Source organism: Microcebus murinus, chromosome 17 (assembly GCF_040939455.1).
Source record: "Microcebus murinus isolate Inina chromosome 17, M.murinus_Inina_mat1.0, whole genome shotgun sequence".
NCBI classification, from domain to species: Eukaryota; Metazoa; Chordata; class Mammalia; order Primates; family Cheirogaleidae; genus Microcebus; species Microcebus murinus.
The window spans coordinates 46,049,208-46,066,091 of record NC_134120.1 but is presented as its reverse complement, the minus strand read 5'-3'; the positions used below and the strand labels follow the sequence as shown (position 1 = coordinate 46,066,091).

Below are 16,884 nucleotides of genomic sequence, written 5' to 3'. Positions count from 1 at the left end.
ATTGAATTAAGTAGATCTATATCTGTGACATTAAAAAATCTTCAAAGATGTGTTCTCTGAGAAAAAAGAAGTGACAGAATAATAAATATTATATATCCCATTTATTGAAAAGAAAACAACTTTGTACATTATAAATTTTATCAGCATACATATTTTAGGTCATTAAATATGAAATATCCGATTTTGAATCAAAAGTTTCATTCATCTTAAACAAGAAACAGTACAGTTAATCAAAGTGTGCGCCTAAACTATCAACACAGTTTGCCATCTTATCAGTAGCTTGTTTATGCCAGCATTGAAGAAGCTTGCAGAGCAAGCGGCAATGAAAGCGCAAAAGGTGTTTTCCCAGCTTGTTGAGAATTAGATATTTTTCCTTTCAAGAAAATGTCCAAAGCTGGAAGAAGTGATAGTTAGTTGGTGCAAAGTCTGGTGAGTACAGTGGATGACAGAGGGTTTCCAAGTCCAGCCTCTGTAGTTTGAGCAGCGTTGTTTGTGTGACAAGTGGTCAAACTTTGTCTTGCAAGAGGATTGGCCTGTTGCTGTTGACCAGTCTCGGCTGCTTAATCGCAAGCATCCTTATCATTTTGTCCCATTGGATGCAGTAGACATCTGCTGTAATGGACTGACCAAGCAGGTTTCATGAAACTGTACTGGATAGTACAAGTGCTGGACCACCAAACTGACACCATTAGTTTTTCTTGATGAATTTTCGGTTTTGGACTGTGTTTGGGCACTTCATTTTTATCCAGCCATTGTGTGGAATCCTTGCAATTATCAAAAAGAATCCATTTTTCATCACATATAACAACATGGAGTAGAAATGTTTGCATTTATGTCATGACAGCAAAGGCAGGCTTTGAGACAGTTGCTCTTCTGATGCTCTTTTAATTCACGAAGTCTTCATCTATTCAGCTTCTTTACCTTGCCAACTTGTTTCAAATAGTCCAATGTTATTGGAATAGCAACATCAAACCTTGCTGCTACCACATGTACTCACCAGCAAATTGGTTTCACTGATCAACATCTAAGTGGATATATAGGAATAACATTTATTGGGTGTCGGGCAGATGAGAGGGGGAAGGAGTGGATGGGTATATACACACATAATGAGTGCGATGCGCACCATCTAGGGGATGGACATGCTTGAAGCTCTGACTAGGGGGAGGCAATATACATAACCTAAACTATTTGTACCCCCATAATATGCTGAAATTAAAAAAACCAAAAACCTTGCTGCTAATTCACGCATAGGTTGAGATGGATTCACTTCCACTACAGCTTTCAGCTCATCCATATCCAGGTTGGTCTCAGGTCACCCACGTTGGTCATTGGACTCATTTTCAAGATTAAAATCACCAGAATGGAACATCTCAAACCATTGACGTATTGTGTATTCATTAGCCACATCCTTCCCCAATACTTTGTTGATATTTTGAGCTGTTTCCACTGTATTGGTTCCATGACAGAACTCATATTCAGAGATAACACGAATTTTTGACTTATCCACGGTTTCACGAAAATTGCTCTTAAAAAACTTTGACAGATAATCACAAGCTAAACTATGCATTTGAAAGAATGAGGCTTTACCTTCACAATAAAAGTAAAACAAGTGTCAAAGTGAAGAGTCAGAGATATCAACTGTCTAAAACTTAGTACTTCAGGAAATCAGACATTTCATACTTAATAACCTACATTACTAGAAGATCTGTAAGGATACACAATAGTGCATTCATAATAGTTTCTAGTGTGATAGGAATGGTGATCTGGGTGTGTTTATGTGAAATGGAACTTTGAATTTTATTTTACATGTTTCTGAAATGCTTGAGTTTTTAACAATGATTGTGTATTATTTTTATAAAAATTTTTTAAAAACATGCAGGAGAGAATAAATCTAGTCAAAAGTATACTAAAATGTTAATAGTTGTATTAGAGTGGTGTGATTACAGATGACTCTTTCCCCAAATTTGTATAATAAAATTATGGAAAGGAAATACACATTATTCAGGATGTAATTGCAAAGGATTGCCTTGCTGTTTTGATCTGCTATGTTTAAGAATGTTTGTGAAAATTAAGTAAACCTACCCATTTTGAGTTTTAGCTTTGCTGTTGTAGGTGGACCTTCAATCCTGCTGTTCTCACTAAAGCAAACATTGTCCGAAGTGGGGATGCTGCTCAAGGTGCAGAAGGAGGCGCCTCTCAGTTTCAAGTGGGTGACCTTGTACAAGTTTGTTATGATCTGGAAAGAATTAAACTTCTGCAAAGAGGACATGGCGAATGGGCTGAAGCGATGCTTCCAGTAAGTATATATAGAATAGTTTTAAGGCTAGGAATTATAATATGCTTATTTAGTTTTTGGAGGTAAATTAATTTTAGAAACTAAATTGGCTTAAGCCTTCCTAGAACTGTAGTTTCCATTGACAGCTAAGCATACTTGTGCCTTTTGTGTTCTAAAGTATTCCAGTTAAATTAGCCTGCGAAGGTCTGGAAGAGTAAGTTATATGATTAGAATTATTGATAATTTGGGGTGAGTTGATAATGAATATTATTGTAGCTATGTTTAAAAAAGATGTTGTTTAGCCGGGCGCGGTGGCTCACGCCTGTAATCCTAGCTCTCTGGGAGGCCAAGGCGGGCGGATTGCTCAAGGTCAGGAGTTCAAAACCAGCCTGAGCAAGAGTGAGACCCAACTGATATGTATATAAAAAATTAGCTGGGCATGGTGGTGCATGCCTGTAGTCCCAGCTACTCGGGAGGCTGAGGCAGAAGGATCGCTTGAGCCCAGGAGTGTGAGGTTGCTGTGAGCTAGGCTGACGCCATGGCACTCACTCTAGCCTGGACAACAAAGCGAGACTCTGTCTCAAAAAAAAAAAAAAAAAAAAAAAAAAGATGTTGTTTAGAGGTACGTACTGAAATAATACAGGGGGGGGGAGAAGAGGTAGGGGAATAAATGAAACAAGATTGGCCCTGAGCTGTTGACGCAACTGTATGATGGGTACGTATTAAACAACTGTTTGATGGATTCCGTATGTTATTGTCTACTTTTGTATGTGTTGGGAAATTCCTATAGTAAAAAATTAAGGAGGAAAAAATACAGAAGGTAGCCTCATAGAGTTTGAGATGATGGTGGAAAATTCCAAGTGGAAATGTCTAATAGGAAGTTAAAAATTAGAATTGGTGTGCATGGGTGGGTGGGGTGAGGGTAATTTTGGTGCTTTAGGAAAAAGGTAGTAATTGTCAAAGTAGATTGAATTTTTGAGAAAGAAAAGTCAAAACCTAAGGAATAACATTCTGGGAAAATGAACAGATTTAGGGATCTGAGGAAGAAAAAGGAGCTGGTCAGCAGAGAAAGGGAAGGAACTTCCAGAAAGATTAGACTATCATCCAGAAATGAAGAGATTATCTTCAAGAAGTTGGGGTCAAATGCTATAGAGAAAGGGAAAAGCATTCCAGGGCTATCAGTCTCTCCTCTGTGCTAGGAAGTAGTCAGATATCATTATTCTTCACCACTTTTCCAGTATTGTTATTTGCTGTCGTATTGTGCTTAAGAGAATGAGTTTTAGACCTGAGTTTGAAATGGGGCTGATAATAGTACTTGTATTTCAGGATTTTATGTATTAGGTGCGTCAATTTTTATAAAGCTGTTAGAACAATATCTTCTACATGATAAGAGCTGCTGCTGATTGTGGTCTGTATCTGACCTCCTTTCTCATTCTATGTATTTAATACACTTATTTCTATACCCACTACTCTTTTGGAATCAGGGGTGATTCCAAAAAGGATTTAAACAGATATAAGCTTTAGCCCTTTTGAGCTTAAGTAGTTTTTTTTTTAAATTCAGATTTTCTTTTTTCAGGCTATATTGATAATGGATTTGGGGTTACATGAGTTGTAAATTCTCAAGATGTATCTTGTGGGATGAAAAAAGGAGGCTTGAATATCACAAAATTTATATGAACTTCTATGGATAAAATAGACTTTTATATTCTTGGAAGTATAGTAATTTTATTTATTAAGACTATTTTTAAAGATACTCTTTAAATTTTGTAACTGTAATAAATAACCCATTTGAAAGTGGTTATTCTTTCTCTTTTCTTTTTTTTTTTGAGACAGAGTGTTGCTCTGTTGCCTGGGTTAAAGTGCCGTGGCATCAGCCTTGCTCACTACAACCTCAAACTCCTGGGCTCAAACAATCCTTCTGCCTCAGCCTCTTGAGTAGCTGGGACTACAGGCACGCACTACCATGCCTGGCTAATTTTTATATTTTTAGTTGCCCAGCTAATTATATATATATGTGTGTGTGTGTGTGTGTGTATACATATATATATATATTTTTTTTTTTTTTTTTGGTAGAAGTGGGATCTTGCTCTTGCTCAGGCTGGTATCGAACTCCTGAGCTCCAAGGATCCTCCTGCCTTGGCCTCTGAGAGTGCTAGGATTACAGGCATGAGTCACCATGCCCAGCCTGAAAATGGTTATTTTTTAAAACAAGTAGAATTAATACTTTAAACATACTAAAAACAAGTAATTGATTTTATGGTATATTCTTAGACTTGGAAACATGAATTTAACTTTTTTTTTCAAGACTTTAGGTAAAGTTGGCCGAGTACAACAGATATATTCAGACAGTGATTTAAAGGTGGAAGTTTGTGGAACTTCTTGGACATATAATCCAGCAGCAGTTTCCAAGGTGGCATCTGCAGGATCAGCCATTAGCAATGCATCTGGTGGTATGTTTTGTACTGTGTTTCTTTAAAGGTAATATGGTTTACATTAAAACCTTTGCTAATTCTCCAGTTCTTATATACCGATAATGTTGTACATGTGCTTGTTGGTTTTCTCCCAGATTACATAGCCTCACTTGAATGTTGACCATCTTTTAAACGTTGACCAAAGGTTTGTATTTTTTTATGTGATAAACAGCTTTTTTCTGGCTGAGGTATTCCCTGGAAAAAGTTCCATGAATACATGTTTTTTTCTTGGGTATATCAAGCAATTTTCCACATCAAATCTGAGATACCTGAAATTCAGCATTCTACTCTTTAAAACTTTCTTGGACTGCTTTATTTTTTCTTTATTTCCAACATTATTGCTACTAGATGGCTTTCTTCCTGGATACTTTTACATATCAGATATATTTTTTCTCTTACCATTTAATAAGAGTTATTATATATGTCACAATGAGTAGAAAACCATGTTAAAATGTAAACATGCTTTTTTTTTTTCTTTTTTTTCTTTTTTAGACAGTCTTGCTCTGTCACCCAGGCTAGAGTGACATGGCATCAGCCTAGCTCACAGCAACCTCAAACTTCTGGGCTCAAGTAATCCTTCTGCCTCAGCCTCCCAAGTAGCTGGAACTACAGGCATGCGCCACCATGCCCGGCTAATTTTTTCTATGTATTTTTAGTTGGCTAGTTAATTTCTTTCTATTTATAGTAGAGACAGGTCTCGCTCTTGTTCAGGCTGGTTTTGAACTCCTGACCTTGAGTGATCCACCCGCCTTGGCCCCCCCAGAGAGCTGGGATTACAGGTGTGAGCCACCGCGCCCAGCCATGCTGGATGCTCATGTAGACTCATTCCCAAAGCCTTTCCTTGCTATGCTGCAGCTTCATATACACAGACTCAGTTCATTCTACATGTTACCCATTACTGTATGTAAATTGTTGTCATCCAGAAAAGAAGATAGGGCTATACTGTAAATGGTAAGAAACAAAAGAAAACATTAGGTCACTTCCAGTTTTATTTTTGTACTACTTTCTACTTCCTCTGCTTTTTTGTCTCTTCTGCTTTAATTTGCTAGTATGCTTAAACTTTAAGTCTGGTGTTTAGTTTTACCTCAAGGTTAGATGGCATCACAATAAGCTGACTACCTACAAAGTAAAAGAGTGATGAATGGTTAATATTATACTCTAAAATAATGGGGACTTGGCCCACTTTGTGATTTTTCCCTTACCCTACTTTGTAATTTTTCTGCTTTCCAATAAGTACCCCAAAAATTAAGGAATAGAACTTGTTAGCTTCTCTATTGATTGATACTATTTAGAAAAAAAAAAAATCTTTATCAAGAGACTGTGTATGTTTATCCCTAGTTCATCCTTGTTTTTGTCAAAACCAATCAATTGGCACTTATTGAAGTATGTTGTTGAAACTTACACGTTGGTTTTCAACTGAAAGGGTATTAGTTTGTCCCTAACATATGAGTTACTTTTGAATCATAATCATTGGTCTGTTGGATTATTCTAAGGTTTGTGGTATTGAACTCTGAGAGTCACTGTAGTATGCTTAAAACTTGAAGTTTGTATCATAGTGATACTTCCATAGTAGTATGTATTGATAATTTCTTTGGTATGAATTCTAAATTTTGAATTATTGTTAATATATAACTCACCACTTTTTCTAAAATTATAACTTGACATACATGAATTGGAGAAAACTTAGAATACTTATGGGCTTGAATTTAATGCAGCTTCATATAGTAGTATTTATAATTTGCATGGGTAGTTATCTGTTGCATAATAGAAAAAAAGTGAGAGAAATAATAAAATAGGAAAGATTACAGGAATATGGGTAATACCTGTTTCTTAGTGGTTAAGAGTTGAGATCCTTCTATGTTAGCAACTTTGTTTGATGCTTTACAGAAAGACTCTCACAACTCCTGAAGAAATTATTTGAAACTCAAGAATCTGGTGACCTCAACGAAGAATTAGTTAAAGCTGCTGCCAATGGAGATGTTGCTAAAGTGGAAGATTTGCTAAAAAGACCAGATGTGGATGTGAGCATTTTTTTTTTTAATTTTAGCATATTATGGGGGTACAAATGTTAAGGTTACGTATATGGCCCATGACTCCCTTTCCCCTTGAGTCAGAGCTTCAAGCATGACCATCTCCCACATCTCACTCATTATGTTTGTATATACCTGTCCTCTCCTCCTCCCTCCCACCTGCCCGACACCTGTTAAATGTTATTCCTATTTGTCCACTTAGGTGTTGATCTATTAATACCAATTTGCTGGTGAGTACATGTGGTGCTCGTTTTTCCATTCTTGAGATACTTCACTTAGTAGAATGGGTTCCATCCAGCTCTATCCAGGAAAATACAAGAGGTGCTATATCACCATTCTTTCTTAAAGCTGAGTAGTACTCCATGGTGTACATACACCACATTTTATTAATCCACTCATGTATTGATGGGCACTTGGGTTGTTTCCACAACTTTGCAATTGTGAATTGTGGTGCTATAAACATTTGAGTGCAGGTGTGTTTTTTGTAGAGTGTCATTTGATCTTTTGGGTAGATGCTCAGTAGTGGAATTGCTGGATCAAATGGTAGATCTACTTGTATCGCTTTAAGGTATCTCCATATTGCTTTCCACAGAGGGTTGAACTAGTTTGTAGTCCCACCAGCAGTGTAGGAGTGTTCCTATCTCTCCGCATCCACACCAACATTTATTGTTTGGGGACTTTTTGATAAAAGCCATTCTTACTGGAGGTAAATGATATCTCATTGCACTTTTGATTCGCATTTCCCTGATGATTAGAGATGTTGAGCATTTTTTCATATGTTTGTTGGATATTATTCTGTTGTCTTTTGAAACATTTCTGTTCATGTCCTTTGCTCATTTTTTGATAGAGTTGTTTGAGTTTTCCTTGCTGATTTTCCTGAGTTCTAAATAAATTCTGGTTATCAGCCCTTTGTTGGATGTGTAGCTTGGCCAAAATTTTCTCCCATTCTGTGGGTTGTCTGTTTGCTCTCTTGACAGTTTCTTTGGGTGTGCAGAAGCTTTTTAATTTGATCAGGTCCCATTTATTTATTTTTGTTGCTGCTGTGATTGCCTTTGTTTAGGTCAAATGTCTAGAAGAGTATAAATTCTTTGCCTAGGTCAATGTCTAGAAGAGTATTTCCAATATTTTCCTGTAGAATTCTAATAATTTCACACCTGAGGTTCACGTCTGTTACCCAGAGTGAGTTGATTTTTGTGAGGTGAAAGGTGTGGGTCATGTTTCAGTCTTCTACATGTGGCTATCCAGTTTTCCTAGCACTATTTATTGGATAAGGATTCTTTTCCCCAGTGTATGTTTTTTTTTTTTTTTTTTTGAGACAGAGTCTCACTTTATTGCCCAGGCTAGAGTGAGTGCCGTGGCGTCAGCCTAGCTCACAGCAACCTCAAACTCCTGGCTCAAGCAATCCTCCTGCCTCAGCCTCCCAAGTAGCTGGGACTACAGGCATGCGCCACCATGCCCGGCTAATTTTTTGTATATATATATTAGTTGGCCAATTAATTTCTTTTTTTTTTTTTTTTTTTTTAAAGTTTTTTATTTTTTATTTTTTTTTATTTTTTTTATTTTTTTTTTATTTTTTTTTTTTAATTTTGAGACAGAGTCTCGCTTTCTTGCCTAGGCTAGAGTGAGTGCCGTGGCGTCTGCCCAGCTCACAGCAACCTCAAACTCCTGGGCTCAAGCAATCCTTCTGCCTCAGCCTCCCGAGTCGCTGGGACTACAGGCACGAGCCACCATGCCTGGCTGATTTTTTATATATATATGTATTAGTTGGCCAATTAATTTCTTTATATTTTTATAGTAGAGACGGGGTCTCGCTCAGGCTGGTTTTGAACTCCTGACCTTGAGCAATCCGCCCGCCTCGGCCTCCCAGAGTGCTAGGATTACAAGCGTGAGCCACCGCGCCCGGCCTGGCCAATTAATTTCTTTCTATTTTTAGTAGAGATGGGGTCTCGCTCTTACTCAGGTTGGTTTCGAACTCCTGACCTCGAGCAATCCGCCCGCCTCGGCCTCCCAGAGAGGTAGGATTACAGGTGTGAGCCACCGCGCCCGGCCTCCCAGTGTATGTTTTTGTCTGCTTTGTCGAAGATTAGTTGACTATATGAGGATGGTTTTATATCTGGGTTCTCTGTTCTGTTCCACTGGTCAGTGTCCCTGTTCTTATGCCAGTAACAAGCTGTTTTAATGACTATGGTCTTGTAGTATAGTTTGAAGTCTGGTAAATTGATACCTCCAATTTTGTTTTTATTGCCTAGGATTGATTTTGCTATACAAGGTCTTCTCTGGTTCCATGTGAAGTGTAAAATTATTTTTTCTATATCTGTGAAAAATGATAATGGTATTTTAATAGGGATTGCATTGACTCTATAGGTCACTTTGGGTAGTATAGACATTTTAACAATATTGATTCTGCTAACCCATGAGCATGGTATATTCTTCCACCCATTTACGTCCTCTGCTATTTCCTTCTTCAGTGTTTCATAGTTCTCCCTGTAGCGGTCTTTTACCTCCTTAGTTAAATATATTCCTAGGTACTTTATTTTCTTTGTTGCTATTTTGTAAGGAATTGAGTCTTTTATTTGGTTCTCACTCTGACTGTTGTTAGTGTATATGAATGCCTCTGATTTCTGTGTATTGATTTTGTATCCTGAGAATTTACCAAATTCATTTATCAGTTGAAAGAGCCTCTTGCTTGAATCCTTCAGATTTTCTAGGTATAATATTATGTCATCAGCAAACAGTGAGAGTTTGATCTCTTCTCCCATTTGGACACCCTTAATTCCACTCTCTTGTCTGATTGCTGAAGCAAGGACTTTCCATACTATGTTGAATAGTAGTGGAGATAGTGGGCAACCTTGTCTCGTTCCAGTTCTAAGTGGGAATGCTTTCAGTTTTAACCCATTCAGTATGATACCGGCTATGGGTTTGTCATATATGGCTTGTATCATTTTTGGGTAAGCCCCATCTATGCCTATTTTGTTGAGCGTTCTTATCATAAAGGGGTGTTGAATTTTTTCAAATGCTTTTTCTGCGTCTATTGAGAGGATCATATGGTCTTTGTTTTTGCTTCTGTTTATATGGTGAATTCCATTTATAGATTTGCGTATGTTGAACCATCCCTGCATCCCTGGGATGAAGCCCACTTGATTGTGATGGATTATTTTCTTGACAAGCACCTGGATTCGATTGGCTAGAATTTTGTTGAGAATTTTTGCATCTATATTCATAAGGGATATTAGTCTGTAGTTTTATTTTTTTGTTGCATCCTTTCCTGGTTTTGGTATCAGAGTTATGTTTGCTTCATAAAACTTGTTGGGGAGGATTCCATCCTTTTCGACATTGTGGAATAATTTCTGCACGATAGGCACCACTTCATCTTTGTAGGTATGGTAAAATTCGGGTGTGAAACCATCTGGTCCAGGACTTTTCTTTTTAGGAAGGTGGTTTTTTTTTTTTTGAGACAGAGTCTCGCTTTGTTGCCCAGGCTAGAGTGAGTGCCGTGGCATCAGCCCAGCTCACAGCAACCTCAAACTCCTGGGCTCAGGCAATCCTCCTGCCTCAGCCTCCCGAGTAGCTCGGACTACAGGCATGCGCCACTATGCCCGGCTAATTTTTTCTATATAAGTTGGCCAATGAATTTATTATATTTATAGTAGAGACAAGGTCTTGCTCTTGCTCATGCTGGTTTTGAACTCCTGACCTCCAGCAATCTGCCCGCCTTGGCCTCCCAGAATGCTAGGATTACAGGCATGAGCCACGGCGCTCGGCCTAGGAAGGTGTTTTATTGCTGTTTCAATTTCAGTACTTGATATTGGTCTGTTCAGGAATTGTATTTCTTCCTGGTTGAGCCTAGGGAGGCTGTGTGTTTCTAAGAAATTGTCCATTTCCTCCACGTTTTCCAGTTTGTGTGCATAGAGGTTTTTGTAGTATTCATAAATTATATCTTGTCTCTCTGTGGCATCAGTTGTAATTTCTCCCTTATTCCTGATGGAGCTTATTAGAGATTTTTCTTTTCTGCTTTTCATTAGTCTAGCCAAAGGTGTGTCAATTTTGTTTATTTTTTTCAAAAAACCAACTTTTTGTTTTATTAATCGTCTGTATAGTTTCTCTATTGTCAATTTCATTTAGTTCTGATTTTTTGATCTTAATGATTTCTCTTCTTCTGCTGTGTTTGGGGTTGGTCTGTTCTTCTTTTTCCAGCTCTTTGAGATGATTCATTAGATTGTCTATTTGTGATCTTTTCGACTTTTGGGTATTGGCATTTATGGAATGAACTTTCCCCTTAGGACTGCTTTAGCTGTGTCCCACAGGTTTTGATAACTTGTGTCACCTTTGTCATTTAGTTCAAAGAATCTTTTGATTTCCATCTTGATTTCCTGGTTTATGAAGTGATCATTCAGCAAAAGGTTCTTTAGTTTCCATGACTTTGTGAGAAATGAGAGTTCCTATTAGAGTTGATTTCTACATTTATTCCATTGTGATCTGAAAAAATACATGGTATAATTTCTATTTTTAAATTGTTTGAGATATGCTTTGTGTTCTAGGATATGGTCAATCTTAGAGAATTATCCATGAGCTGATGAGAAGAATGTATATTCAGTGGTTTTGGGGTAGAATGTCAGTCAGGCCCATTTTTTTTAAAGTTCTGTTTAAGTCCATTATTTCTTTGTTAATTTTCTGTTTGGAGGATCTGTCCTGTGCTGTCAGTGGGGTGTTAAAGTCTCTGGCTTATTATGGTGTTGTTGTTTATCCATTTGTTTAGATCAAGTAGAGTTTGCTTTATTAATCTGGGTGCATCTTGGTTGGGTGCATACATGTTTAGAATTGTTATGTCTTCTTGTTGAACTGTAGCCTTCACCATTACATAGTGACCTTCTGTGTCTTTTTTTTTACTTTTGTTGATTTAAAAACTTAGTTGTCTGTAATCAGCACTGCCACGCCAGCTTTCTTTTGGCTTCTGTTTGCTTCAAATATTGTTCTCCACGCCTTTACCTTTAGTCTAACTGCATCCTTGCAGGTTAGACGTGTTTCTTGAAGGCAGCAGATACTTGGCTTATATTTTTTTATCCATTCGACCAGCCTCTGTCTCTTGAGTGGGGAGTTCAAGCCATTCACATTTATTGAGATAACTGATAGGTGGGGCAGATTTCTGTTCATTATGTTGGGTTGAACTTTGTTGCTTTGTTTTCTCTCTTGAGCCATTGCAGTATATGGGCTTTGATCTTTAGCTTTTGAGTAGATTTACATTTGTGAGTGTTTATTGTGCTGATCTGTGGGTAACAGTGTTTTGAGTACTTCTTGAAGGGTTGGTCTTGTCTTGGTGAATTCCCTCAGTCTTTGCTTATCTGAGAATGTCTTGATTTCTCCTTTGTATAAAAACTTAGTTTTTCAGAAATAAGATTCTAGGCTGGGCATTATTCTGTTTCAGAAGAGTGAGAATGGGGCCCCAGTCTTTCCTTGCTTGTAAAGTTTCGGTAGAGAAGTCTGGCGTTATTCGGATTGGCTTTCCTTTGTATGTTACTTGCCTCTTTCATCTTACAGCTCTTAGAAGGGCCTCTTTAGTTGATATTTTGGTCAGTCTGATGACTACATGTTGTCATGTCTGCCTGTTCTCATTGAATCTCTCATGTGTCCTTTGAGCTTCTTGAACTTGTATATTGAGATTTTTGTAAGGCCTGGGAAATTTTCCTCTATTATATCTTCAAATAGCTTATTCAACCCTTGAGTGTTTTCTTCTTCCCTTTCTGGTAACCCTATAACCCTCACGTTGGGTTTCTTCACATAATCCCATATCTCTTGTAGACTTTGCTCTTTTCTCTTGTTTCTCTGCTCTGTTTGATTGATTTATTTAATTGGAAGGTATTGTCTTCACTCTCTGAGTTTCTTTCTTCTGTTTGAGCTACCCTGTTCTTGAGGCTTTCCACTATGTTTTGTAGTTCTCTGAATTGATTCTTCATTGCCAGGAGGTTGGTTGATTTTTCTTTTTCTTTTCTTTTTTTTTTTAAACAGTATGTAATTTTATTTTTTCTTAAAAACAGAGTAAGGACCTTTAAGTGCTGAACATTTTTTCATAACATTTTAAGTAATTATTCAAAATGACTCATTCTTTGTATAAAAATTGCTAATAACAATTTATTTTTCTTAATGCTCACCTTGGTGTCCTTTTGCTCCCCTGCCTGCAGTTGAAACAAAAGCAGTTAGACCAAGTTCCCTCTGAATTCATTTGATTTTCAAGAGAAGAACGAATGAATGAGAACAGAACGTATACAAGTTAACTTTGCAAAGTCAAAGCTGGCTTTAATCTTTGTTCTACTTATGACACTGTGGGCGAAATACAGGGTACAATATAACTTTTGTCTTGGTTGATACTAAAATGACTTAGTCACTGGGACCCATTTGAAAGTGCACCTAATTTATACTGCTTCATAAACGGAAAATTACTTTTTCTTAAAAAAGGGAATGATTAAAAAAAAAAGAAACTAAGGAATACATGGATAACAAAAAGAATTCACGTGATAGTAGTATTCTGGGTGACAAGCAGCACTGTGCAATGACACCAAGAAGCAGTGCTTTGGGTCTGGTGAGCAAATATCCAGGGACCCACCCTGTGAACATGTTCCAAAATGGGATGATTTTTCTTTATTATTTCAATTTCTTTAGTGAATTTTTCTTTCAAGTCCTGTAATCATTTTGCGTTTTTCTTTGCGTTGATTATCCAGTTTTTCTGGCAAGTCATTGACTTTTCTTATGATCCATGTTCGAAATTCTTCTTCTGTCATTTTAGTGGTCTGATTTTGGTTGATGTCCATTTCTATGGGGCTGATGTTCCTCTTTGGGGGTGTGCGTTTGATTCTCCATATTTCCAGAGTTCCTTCACTGATTTCTTCCCGTCTGGATCAGTTTTTGCTTCTTACCTTTAGGTTTTCGTTTGGATAATGACATGCCCTGTTTAGTCTATGAGCCAGTAGGTGTTGTTTGTGGGTGAGATTTGACCACACCCTATATGATGAGTCAGTAGATGTTGTAAAATGGTGTGTAGAATGTCCTCCCTGTTGGTAGGTGGCGCTTGCTGGGAGGAGCAGGGTACACTGTTGTTTTTGGGTCCTGTACCCAGCTCTTGTTCCTTTGGAGAGGCACTCTAGTGCCTCAGGTGGTGGGTGGGGCCCTGGGCCTTACAGGTATGTCCTTATTCTCCACCTCAATGAGGGCTGATCTGGGAGTGAGTCTGGGCAGAGCTGGGTTGGGTAAGCCTGCCCTCAGGCACCACAAATGCTAGCAGAGGTCAAAGTTCTCTTCTCTGCTTTCGGGAAAAGCGTCAGTGAGGGGCTGGAATGGCCCCGCTCAGTCAGAAGGTCTATATCATCCCCATTTTACTGATGAGGTAGCAGCACGGGGAGGGCAGTAACTTACCCAAGGTCTCGCAGCTACTAAATAGCAGAGCCACGATTCCAGTGCAGATAGCTGGCTCTGGGCCCACGCCACTTGGCCTGAGTATTTTCTTCAACTGCTCCTGGCCACGCAGGTGCAGTGCCCGCTTGTCCTCCTGGATACTGCAGCCTCGCACGTGCCCTGCCCACTGGATGTGAGCATTTTAAAAATTATTTTGAGGCACACACAAAAATAAAATAGTATAATGGACCTTTTACTCAACAATTATTAAGATTTTGCTACACGTGCTCCATTTATTTCTTCTTTCTTGGTTTTCTGAGGTATTTTAAAGCAAACACCAGATATTCTTTAGTGTGCACGTCTAAGAAATATTGACATTTTCTTTTTTTTTTTTTTTTTTTTTTTTTTGAGACAGAGTTTCACTTTGTTGTCCAGGCTAGAGTGAGTGCCGTGGCGTCAGCCTAGCTCACAGCAACCTCAAACTCCTGGGCTCAAGCAGTCCTTCTGCCTCAGCCTCCCGAGTAGCTGGGACTACAGCCATGCGCTACCATGCCCGGCTAATTTTTTATATATATATATATATATATATATACACACACACACACACACATACACATATATATATATATTAGTTGGCCAATTAATTTCTTTCTATTTATAGTAGAGACGGGGTCTCGCTCTTGCTCAGGTTGGTTTCAAACTCCTGACCTTGAGCAATCCACTTGCTTCTGCCTCCCAGAGAGCTAGGATTCAAGGCATGAGCCACTGCACCCGGCCTAAATTTAGGTTTTTAAGTGGTTAATTTTTTTTGGAATTTCAGTTCATTTTTTTTTGTCATGTAAACAATTTTATGACATCTTTTAAATATATTTTGCTAAATTTTATTAACAGTTTTCTATCTTTTCAAAACATCTAATCTACACCTTTTCTTCAGCCTTCCATGAAAGTTTACTGTTTCACAATTTATAAGGCAAATTAATTAGAGGTCATGTATTCATATTTTTGTAACCCTTTCTAGGTTATGCTGTGGTTTTGCCATTCACACAAGCCATGTTTTAAGTGGGCAGGTTTGATTCTAGCTTAGTTATACTTTGCGTTTATCATTGGTATCTTGCTAGCACCAGTACATGATCAGGGCCAGCCAATAGATGGTAGTTGGAGTGGCAATTTGAATTATCCTGTGGTGTAAGGGCTTTTGTTGCCTACTTTTGTATATTTGTTTGTTTTTGAGTATGTTATTAATACACACTTTGAAGAAGATCAGATTTATAATTGTAAGGTATTAATGTCTTAGTTCTCCTATAATCTCATGTGACATTTTAGCTTTGTTAGAGACATCAGTTGCAGCAGCACAACACAGCACTTTGATTGGTTGTGACATATGTTACAAATAATTTGTTTGGTATTGAAGTACCAAATATTTTTTCTGTTTGAAAGATGGAATCAAATTTTCTAATTCAGTCAAGCAGATTTAGATCTTACCAGATATATTTTTTCCTTCATTTAATTACTAATGTATTTTAAAGTTATTTTATTTTATTTTTTTTTTCGAGACAGTCTTGCTTTGTTGCCCAGGCTAGAGTGAGTGTCGTGGTGTCAGCCTAACTTATACCAACCTCAAACTCCTGGGCTCAAGCAATCCTTCTGCCTCAGCCTCCCAAGTAGCTGGGACTACAGGCAAGCGCCACCACGTCTGGCTAATTTTTTCTATATATATTAGTTAGCCAATTAATTTCTTCTATTTATAGTAGAGATGGGGTCTCGCTCTTGCTCAGGCTGGTTTCGAACTCCTGACCTTGAGCAATCCACCCGCCTTGGCCTCCCTGAGTGCTACGATTACAGTTGTGAACCACTGCGCCAGGCCTAAAGTTATTTTTAACAGTGTCATACATACTAAAAATTTTAAGGGGAAATAGTTTATAAGGTTTGTTATGAAAAATATTATCTCTTCTCACTATCATTTTCCCATTCTTCAGAGGCAACTTTTCTTGGCTCTTTTAGCTAATGTTCTTCCCATTAACCTCAATATCTTCTGGTAATATACCCCTGTTGTTGTGTCTCAATTTTTTTGTCTTTTTCTTTTTCCTTTTTCCTTTCCTTTCCTTTCCTTTCCTTTCCTTTCCTTTCCTTTCCTTTCCTTTCCTTTCCTTTCCTTTCCTTTCCTTTCCTTTCCTTTCCTTTCCTTTCCTTTTCCTTTCCTTTTCCTTTCCTTTTCCTTTCCTTTTCCTTTCCTTTTCCTTTCCTTTTCCTTTCCTTTTCCTTTCCTTTTCCTTTCCTTTTCCTTTCCTTTTCCTTTCCTTTTCCTTTCCTTTTCCTTTCCTTTTCCTTTCCTTTTCCTTTCCTTTTCCTTTCCTTTTCCTTTCCTTTTCCTTTCCTTTTCCTTTCCTTTTCCTTTCCTTTTCCTTTCCTTTTCCTTTCCTTTTCCTTTCCTTTTCCTTTCCTTTTCCTTTCCTTTCCTTTTTTGAGACAGTCTCACTCTTGCCCGGGCTAGAGTGCCGGGGTGTCAGCCTAGCTCACAGAAACCTCAAACTCCTGGGCTCAAGCGATCCTGTTTCCTCAGCCTCCCAAGTAGCTGGGACTACAGACATGCGCCACCATGCCCGGCTAAGTTTTTCTATGTATATTTTTTTTAGTTGTGAATTAACTTCTTTCTATTTATAGTAGAGACAGGGGTCTTGGTCTTGCTCAGGCTGGTTTCGAACTCCTGATATCTTTTGATATCTGT

The 16,884-nt window shown here is 38.0% G+C and overlaps 1 protein-coding gene across 1 annotated transcript in view; it reads left to right on the top strand.

Annotated features, from left to right (window-relative positions):
* MIB1 (MIB E3 ubiquitin protein ligase 1) overlaps positions 1-16,884 on the top strand; it is a 142,627-nt gene that overhangs the window by 49,037 nt on the left and 76,706 nt on the right. Inside the window, exons 7-9 of the mRNA XM_012746168.2 lie at positions 2,113-2,296; positions 4,581-4,725; positions 6,634-6,767. Of these exons, the coding sequence (XP_012601622.2) occupies positions 2,113-2,296; positions 4,581-4,725; positions 6,634-6,767 (463 nt within the window). The remainder of the gene's footprint in view (positions 1-2,112; positions 2,297-4,580; positions 4,726-6,633; positions 6,768-16,884) is intronic.